The sequence below is a fragment of the Prionailurus viverrinus genome, chromosome B2 (assembly GCF_022837055.1).
Source record: "Prionailurus viverrinus isolate Anna chromosome B2, UM_Priviv_1.0, whole genome shotgun sequence".
Taxonomy (NCBI): Eukaryota; Metazoa; Chordata; class Mammalia; order Carnivora; family Felidae; genus Prionailurus; species Prionailurus viverrinus.
Window position 1 is genome coordinate 39468290 of NC_062565.1, and position 9425 is coordinate 39477714.

The 9425-nt window shown below is 45.8% G+C and overlaps 1 protein-coding gene across 17 annotated transcripts in view; it reads left to right on the plus strand.

The window, feature by feature from the left end:
- Positions 1–9039, plus strand: part of LOC125165890 (adenylate cyclase type 10-like) — a 50869-nt gene extending 41830 nt beyond the window's left edge. For 5 of the 17 annotated variants that reach the window (XM_047859345.1, XM_047859346.1, XM_047859349.1 and 2 more), the window contains 9 exons: positions 1951–2123; positions 3026–3182; positions 5137–5341; positions 5431–5527; positions 6450–6568; positions 6831–6948; positions 7361–7559; positions 8083–8296; positions 8809–9039. In XM_047859345.1, coding sequence (XP_047715301.1) covers positions 1951–2123; positions 3026–3182; positions 5137–5341; positions 5431–5527; positions 6450–6568; positions 6831–6948; positions 7361–7559; positions 8083–8296; positions 8809–8876 — 1350 coding nt within the window. In that variant the 3' untranslated portion in view covers positions 8877–9039. Of the gene's footprint in view, positions 1–1950; positions 2124–3025; positions 3183–5136; positions 5342–5430; positions 5528–6449; positions 6570–6741; positions 6954–7360; positions 7560–8082; positions 8297–8808 lie in introns of those variants that run through there. The other 12 variants (XM_047859348.1, XM_047859350.1, XM_047859352.1 and 9 more) reach the window with 12 other exon arrangements.
- Positions 9040–9425: the final 386 nt, after the last annotated feature.

Here is a 9425-nt window from a genome sequence, read left to right on the forward strand (position 1 = left end):
CTGGGGCTGACTGGGAGTGCTCCTACTGCTGCCACCCAGCATACAAGAGTGTCATACCATCATATGTTGCTACCCATAAAAAGATCAAAATGCAAAGTATAGTTTCTTTGAATTCGTGTCACTTTCACACCATCGTAAAGTCAAAAAATCAAGTCAAACCATTGTAAGATGGAAACTGTCTGATTATCAAATCCAATTTTCCCCATTTCTTCACATCCTTACTAACACCAGATGTTATCAGTCTGTTTTAAACTTGCTAATCTGGGGCACCTGGGTGGCTCAGTGGGTTGAGCTCAGTCAGGTTGACCTGACTTTGGCTCAGGTCATGATCTCACGGTTTGTGAGTTTGAGCCCCTCGTTGGGCTCTGTGCTGACAACTCAGAGCCTGGAGCCTGCTTCAGATTCTGTGTCTCCCCCTCTCTCTGCCCCTCCCCTGCTCATGCTCAGTTTCTATCTCTCAATAATGAATAAACGTTAAAAAAAAATTTTTAACTTGCTAATCCATAGATGAAAGTTAGATTGTACTTTAATATGTATTTCTTAATAAGGTACATTATTTTTATCGGTTTATCAGTCACTTATTTTTCTGTGAATTGCTTATTCATGCCCTTTGCTCAATGGAGTATATGTAAACTAATTTTAGGACAGTTTGGGGGGGTGGACAAAATTTGGGTTAAAGTGGTCAAAAGGTACAAACTTCAAGTTATAAGACAAATAAGTCCTAGGGATGTAACATACAGCATAGTGACTATAGTTAACAATACTTTATTATGTTTTTGAAAATTGCTAATAGATATTAAAAGTCCTCATCGAGAAAAAAAATTTATGTTGAATACCTAAAACTAATACATTATATGTTCTATCTCAATAAAAAATCATCATGTTGTACACCTTAAACTTACACAATATTATGGTCAACTACATCTCAATAAATCTAGGGGGGAAAAAAGAACATATATTTGAAAGTACCCCCTCAACCCCATCACTCAGCTACTGTGTCCCCTCCCCAGATTATGTATCTTTAGGTACTCTACCTTGGCACACATAAATGTAAATGGTCTCTTTCCTTTGTTACATACAAATGGGAGCTCTCTATGTCCCATTCTACATCTTACTTAAAGAAATATATATACTTCATAGATCATTCTGTATCATATCAGATTTCCCCAGGGAATGAGATTTGTATAACAAATAGAAATTCTGGGGAAAGCATGCCATAAGACACTTTATTTACAAAGGACATATAGGAGTAAATTTATTTGTTGTGTAAGAATAACTCAGGACAGCTCAGCATGTGTAATGCCTGTGAATGCCAAAAAGAATTATTAGAGATTTCCACATTATTTGTGTTTCAATCCAGATGTCTTTGAAGCAATGTTAAATAATTATTTCTCTCCCTTTACAAGAAGAAGTTATTGTGCAGTCTTCCCAAGATTGTTCTGGAATCACCATAGGCTCTCTTACCTTCTTGGAGCGTTTAGTCTTAAAATGTGAAGGCTATGATAACCTCAAGGTTCTTCAGTTCCTGCACCTGCCCCCAATACACAGTGGTGGGTGCACTATTTAGTAAGACAGAGAAAGAATTTGGTGATATTTCAGATCCATTCAATAGCATCTGAAGCATCTGAGTCTCTACTCAAATGACAGTCCCATCTCAGTCTGGCAGTATCACTTTCTAAATCACAGCCTTCCTCTATTCACTGACAAACATGTGGGACATGAGAAAGGAGTGTGTTTTCTCCACAATCCTGTTTTCTCCTTTCCGCGTGCACAGTCCTCCTGGTGCTCCTTAGTGCAGCCAGACCCTGCTGTGGTTCACTCACTCCAGCACCTCAGCAGCCCAAGACCCAAATGGCCCCAAATGAAGGAGCCAGTGTGTTAAGTCCAGAGCCTCATCCGTAGTACTCTTCCCATGTTTACATTACCATTTCTCATTTTCCCTGTCTCCAGGTATGTTTCAACATGGGACAGATCACCCTAGCCAAAAAATTGGCCAGGCAAGGCCTTCAACTGCTGAAAAGGAGTTTCCCTTGGACCTGGTTTGGTGTTCTTTTACAAACATTCCTGGAAAAATACTGGCGTTCCTGTTCACTCAGCCGATCTCCAGGCAACCCTAGTGAGAAGTGAGGAGCCTGGCCAAGTCATCACGGTCCCCTTATGATCACAGAGAACTAAACTAGGACCCAACTTGAAGTGTTGCCCATATTGACCTAAGACTCTGCTTTTCAAGCATATAACGGTCCTAGTTTCTCTACCTTACTCTCTGAGCCAATGAAATGTAGCAGAATGAGGACTTTTTTTTTTTTTGAGAAAGAGAGTATGGTTGGGGAGGGACAGAGAAAGAGGGAGAGAGAATCCCAAGCAGGCTCTGCACTGTCAGCGCAGAGCCCAGTGTAAGGTTCAAACTCACAGAACTGTGAGATCGTGACCTGAGCCAAAATCAAGAGTCAGACGCTTAACCAGCTGAGCCATCCAGGTGTCCCAGGACTTCTTTTCTTTTTGAAGCATGGTGTTACGCTGTATTTTTCAAACAAAGATACATGTTACCCTGTCTCTTTCAAATCAAGATACACATATGTATGTGTGTATACAAACATACACATAGGCATATCTACATATATGTAGCAATTTAATATTATTTCTGTTCTATATAAAAATACTAAATTGCTACCCAGTTATTGAGCTGTAATAATAGGAAATCTATTCAAAATAGCAATTCAAAGAATGAACTTTTTAAAAATACTTCTCTGAATTTTTCCAGTCAGCTTGGACCACCTAAGCTGGCTCAGTCAGTAGAGCACATGACTGTTAATCACACCCTATGCTGGGTGTGGAGCCTACTTAAAAAAAAAAAAAAGGTTTCAAAAGGCTTATGGGGTTAGAAGTAATGGGATCCTGGGAGCATTTCTGAGTTTGAAAGTCTGTAGAAGGTCCCCTGATGAGTAGATTGGGATTTTTGTGGGGAGGGACAGTTGGGCACCGGTGCAGACTGAAGGCACACTAATCACTCTGCGCTTCCTCACAGTAAGAAGAAGCTGGCAGTCCTGCAGCAGCGGATGCGCTGTCTCTCCCTGCTCTGGCAGCTCTACAACCTGGAGACCACGACCAGCAGCCGCAGGTTCGCCGGCCTTGCCACTCTTATGCAGAAGAACTCTGCTGAGGAGTTGGCAAGCGGAGCCCCGGTGAGCAAGTCCTTGCTTTACGGCTGGACCTCACTCAGAAACCTAAAATGCTAGGGAGAGAGATTCCTGGGTTTAACACGGTTCCACAATAACCCAGAATTAATGGGACATACCGATCACATGCTTGAGCAGCATCTCTCATATTGCAGTTTTTAGGTGGGTTTCCAGGTTTGGCTATCTGTGAGTTCCCTGAACTGAATGTCAGCTTTTGTGCATATGTTCAGAAGTGGTGGGAGGTAGGGAAGGAGTCACAGCTTTCAGCAGATTCTCAAAGAAGTCCATGAGCTAAAAAAGGATTAGAATTGCTGACTTAGGAAAAAAGAAGGAAGGGAAACATCTTCCTAATTTTAGTGTCCATCTGTCTGTCTCTCTTTTTTATCCATATGTTCCATAAATATTTGATGAACACCCATTATGTGCCAGGCACTAATCTTGATTTTAGGAAAACAGACAACAGATCAGTGAAATACATAGAATGCTAGGTGGTAATAAACTTGATGGAGAAAAATTAAGGGGTGACAAGGGGCCATGGGGTTCTGGGAGCTGGGGGTGGGGTGCAGTTTTAAACAAGGTGCTAGGGAAAGCCTCACTGGGCAGGTGACATTTGGGCAAATCTCTGAAGAGATGAGAAAGTAAGCCACTTGGCTATGAGGGAGAAGAGTGGACAGGCAGAAGGCACAGTGAATGCACAAGGCATGCTCTCTGTGTTTGAGGAGCGGTGAGGAGGCCGGTGCGACTAGAGGGGAGGAGACTGAACCAGGAGATGAGTCAGAGAGCCAGGGAGGGGGTTGATGGCAGATGGTGCTGGCCTCTGGAGCAACAGTTGGGGTTTGGACTTTAAAGAAGACAGGAAGCCGGGGGCAAGTTCTGAGAAGAAGAGTGACAGAGTCCACTTATATTTTAATAAGATCGTTCTGTCTGCTGTGTTGAGAATCAACTGAAGGAGGCAAGAGGGAAAGCAGGGACGCAAGATAGGAGGCTATGGTAAATGATACAGGCAAGAGATAGTTGGCTTGGATTGTGGTGGCAGAGGAAGTGGGGAGGGGTGGTCTTCTGTCCAGAGAGAACCAACAGGATTCACTCTTGGATCAGTTCTGGGATGGGAGAGAGAAAAGAGTCCAGGATAATCCTGAGATTGATTGGACTTCTAGCGGGATAGAAGTGCTCTTAATTGGGATGGGGCACTGTGCAGAAGGAGCAGATGGGGGGACGGGGGGGGGAAGACTGGAACCAGGTTTTAGACATGTTTAATTTGAGATACCTATTAGACATATAGATGGAGATGTTAAGTAGGCAATTAAATATATGAATGTGGGGTATATTTGAGAGGTCTGGGCTGGGAAATAGAAATTCATGGCTCATCAGTGTGTAAATGGTACTAAAAGCCATGAAGCTAGGTAATTTTTCTCCATTGCATTTATTATCACCTAACATTCTGTATATTTCACTGATCTATTGTCTGTTTTCCTGGAATCAAGATTAGTGCCTGGCACATAACGGGTGTTCCAATGTTAGGAGTTCAGGGTCATAAGCAGAAATTGGCAAAAGAAACTGAGCAGTTTCAAAGAGAATCTCATGTCCTCAAAAACCTAGCGAAGACGGTGTTTTAAGAAGAGAGTCATCAATGATGTCAAATGTGCACATACTTATACTAGACATCTAGGCAGCAGTTCTGAAGAGTGCTAAGGAGCAAGCATCAGAAGCCTTCATTAGAGAAAACACAGAAGTACAGTTTGGCCAGTGTTTTGAGGGGGAAGTCTGGGCTCAGAAAACAAAAAGAGGGGCAGTAGAAAAAGTGGTTTGTTTGAAGATCAGGTGGTGGGAATGATCAGCAGGTCCCAAGCAAGTGAGCAGCAAGGCACCACAGAGGGCTCTTCTGCAGGAAAGGGACAAGGTGGAGGTGTGGCATGAATGCACAGTCAGAATATTTTGGCCCATGTTTGTTTACCTGCAGGTTGTCTCCACCTATGTGGCCCTGTCCCAATTCTCCCAGAATATGGGTGACAGGGACAGGTGGCTGCACTGTGAGCAGGTGGCTATTCAGAAGAGCAGCCTATGTTGGTTCTCCAGGGAGGGACTGTTGGCCACGGCCCAGCTCATGCAGGCCTTGGCCTATACCAAGCTCTGCCTCGGCCGTCTCGACTTCTCCATCAAGCTGGGTAATGGGGCTTAGGGCTGGCGGTCCTAGGGCTTTTAGAGAGGCCAGGTTCACAGCTAGACCTCACACGATGCTCTTTAACCTCCTTAGGTTTTCAAGCTCGTGAGATATGCAGACACCTCAAGAAACCAGCTCTGGAGACTCTGGTTCTGTCAGTTCTCTTCAGATCTGCATTTCTGAAGAAAAAGTATTAAGATCATTTTCTGCCATTTGTATTTGTTGCCTAAGAGGGGAGGGTATCTGAAATGGAGAGGGAGATGCTGTTCCATTCTTACAGCCAGGCTGTCTTTTCTCTAGTCATTCCAGGAAGCATTGTCTTAAGTGTGGGGTTCGGGAATGGAAAGGCAGAGTCTGAGCTGCAACATATTCTTCTCTTCTCCTCTCCTGTCCTCTCCTCTCCTCTCTTCTCCTCTCTCCTCCTCTCTCCTCTCTCCTCTCCTCTCCCCTCTCCTCTCCTCTCCCCTCTCCTCTCCTCTCCTCCTCTCCCCTCCCCTCCCCTCCCCTCCCCTCCTCTCCCCTCCCCTTCCCTCCTCTCCCCTCCCCTCCCCTCCCCTCTCCTCCCCTCTCCCCTCCCCCCTCCCCCCCTCCTTCCTCACCCTTCTCCTTCCTTTTCCCCCTTCCCCTCCTTTTTCCCACTTTCTCTTCTCCTCCTCCCCCTCCCCCTCATCCTCCCCTTTCTCCCCCTCCTCCTCCCCCTCCCCCCTCCTCCTCCCCCTCCCCCCTCCTCCTCCCTCCTCCTCCTCCTCCTCTTCCTCCTCCTCCTCTTCCTCCTCTTCCTCCTCTTCCTCCTCTTCCTCCTCCTCCTCTTCCTCCTCCTCCTCCTCCTCCTCCTTTTCCTCCTCCTCCTCCTCCTCCTCCTCCATTTCTCTACAGAGAGGTAGGTAATTGCAGTAGTTCAGGAAAGAACCTAGAAACCGTCTCAGGCATTTCCCCCCACTTCCTTTGCTTAGAGGCAGGTCTGATCTCAGGCACAGATACTTTCTATATAAATAGAGCCCAGGTGGGGAAATATAGGGATGTTAGACTTCTTTGAAGATGTAAGATCCCCTTCTCTCCTGTACCATCCTCCATACTCTCTAGCTGGCCCCAGTAGCTCTGTCTCTTGGCAGATTTGACCTGTGTGTCCATGTGCTGGAGAGCCAGTGGGTGCTCATTTCCCAGGGTCATGATGTCCTTGGCCTGGCCTGCTTCTATTCTGCTTGCTTAGATCTGCTGCTCTATGGAAAAGGTAAATCTTGTGTAGGGCTCTGCTATATTCCTAAAGGATTCAGACCTTGGATAGGGCTCTGTGTTTGGAACACAGGTAGTCATGAGCCTGTCCCTTGGGCATGGCCCCTGCCCCAACCCCTGGTTCCTTAAAGTCTAGGAATCACATTGTGATTCAGGATGTCTGCATTTCAGGTGTTATCCGCTCCCCTGTACACACACCTTCTGTACCAGTTCCTACGGTGGATAACTGATCCTCGCCTGGTTACCTTCTCTGTCCACAGGATTGCTATGTCGGCCCTTCAGCGAGTGTCTGCATTTCATTCAACGCTATGAGCACAGCTGCATTCTGAACTCTCAGAGTAATGTCATGCTGGGGGTCCACTCGTCTCTGGCCATGTGGTAATGTGGGTACCAGAGTCTTACTCGGTGGGACAGGCTAGAAAATTAAGGACACCATGGGGGTCATTTAAGCTACTGCCTTTTACCTCTCCAGGCAGGGCTATTCTGCATCTCTAAACTACTCCTAAAGACCTTTCCCTCTCATCCCTCCCATCTTAGTAGAGGGGTTCTTCTCGTCCCTTAGCAGGTTCGGGCCTATAGGTTGAGAGCTAAGTCGAAGGTTACATTTAAGTGCTGGGTAACCCACAGTCTCCTTTTAAGTCTCCTTCATGTGAGTCACTTGGCCACTTGCCAGCATCACAGCGCTGAGCACGCAGGGGGTCTTACGGCCTGAAAGAAATGATGGTTCTGTGAAAGAGCCAAGGTCGGTAAGCAGGGGATCGAGCTGCGAGCTGTGCCTCTTTCCCTCCAGGTTTGCCCAAGACTCTCAGTGGGATCTGTTTGAGCAGCACTTCTCCAAAGCTCACCAGTTGGTGAAAAGAACCAATGCCTCACTGTTTGGTTCGCATGGCTTTGTCCGATTCCTAGAGTGCCATGTGCTGATGTTACAAAAAATGCCAGAAGATGTCTTCATGCATACTCTCCCAGAGACTCGCAGCCAGGCCCTCAAGGTACCTGTTTCTCTACTGTCCTTCCCCTGACACCTAAGTTCTAGTTTGATCCTGTGATGCTCTTTCTGATGCCTACATCTCCCACTTCCTCTTCTCCTTGCTGCTTCTGTCTCTTTTTCCTCCTCAAACCCTTTTCTTCCTCCACCTAGGAAGTCTTTCCACATGCCTCACGTACCCTCCCAGATATTCTTGCATATAGGTCAGGACCGGACTCCCTGACTTTCTGCCTTTGCACAGCGACTACCCAGTACCGTTAAGATGTTAACATTTAGCCCTTCTCCGTGGACCCACTCTGGCTCAGTTTGACACGTCTCTCTTCCGCCCTGCCTTCTGTGTCTAAGCCATTCCAGTTCCCCTGTATCTCAGAACCAACTTTCTGGGCATGCTGTCCCCTGAATAACTCCTCCCTGTCCCCCGAGCCCTGAGCTAGTGTGCCAAGTGAGCACTGTCAGAATTCCTGGTGGAGCAGACTGGAGGAAGACAGTGCTCATCCTTGAACTCACGGACTTCCCTCTCCTTTCAGTACTTCAAGGAGTTCTTCTCTAGATGTGTGACCTGCCCCGTCTATCACCAGTGGGTCTCTGAGCTTAAAGCCTCTGTAATGAGATCTGGAAAAGGAGAATGCATGTCCTTGACTGACATCATCAGACCTTTTGACACCTGCTTGACCAGGATTTGGATAGAGGGAGAATTCCTGGAGGAAAACAACTCCTTTGGGGGAAATTTAGGAATACAGAGTAAGCATTCCTTCCTGGAACCCTTGTCTGAGAGACGTTACAGTCTCAGATTCTTACAGGCAGTCAAAGTCTGCTCCAAAGTAAGAAGGGAAACGTAACTGTAAGGAGTTAGTCCTTGCTCCACGGGTAATTATCCTCTCATTAGTGCTGGACCCAGCCCAGACAGAGGGGGTCCCATATATTGTTAAATAATATGAGAGCCTCTCTCAGCCCTTTGTTTCCACATCTGTACCCTCAAGCATTGGAAGTTCCTCCTTGATCCCAGCTTAAACCACTGGGTTGTTTCTGTGGAGGAGCTGGATGGTCACTAAGGGAGAAGGAAGTCTTAGAATTCACAGTGTAATATCTATGAAGGTAAATGGTAAGATGTGGGCAAGGAAAAGAGAGGAAGGAATATAGTTCCTTGCCTCAGGGCCCAGCAAATCTCCTCCTTTTCTAGGGCAATGAGTTAGATTTGTAAGCACTGAGGACTTTCTTTGGGTTTGTGATATTCTTTATGTTCCTGCTTTCAGGATTTGACAGAGTGGCTGATGTCAAGGAGAATAAAGATGAAGAAGAAATTCAAGAATGTATATGTTAAAAAAAAATCATTTGAAGGGACCATTGTTCTCTTGTATATAACACAAAGAAATGATCCAAGTTCTCCTTTTTAAGATACTGGACAGTATATGTATTAAATACACTAGCCATTTACACTCACCACTGTCTATATCTTTGTCAAAATAAAAGCCTATGTTTCTGAAGCATGAAATGTAGATCTTTCTTAACTCTTAACAGTTACTGGCACAACTGAGGCAGAAATTAGAACCAGCAGTCGACTGGACATCTGGGAGGCTCTGGGATGAACTGATTGCTTCTCATGTAAGGCGAGATCCATTAGCAGATGGAAAACTCAGCCCTGATACAGAGGTTGTGGATACTTAAGGCCGGCAATACTAGTGCTTTGGTGTTACCCCCTTGGCGCAGACGTGGTAATGAGTTCCTAAAAAGTCAAGGAATCTTTGCAGAGGTCCATATGGCTGTGTACCAACAGAGAAACCCATTTCTCTTTTGCACTGTGTGACTTGGGGATTCTCGTGTGAAACTGAAATTGCCAAAACGTATATGACTCTAGCCTTCCTCTGTTTTA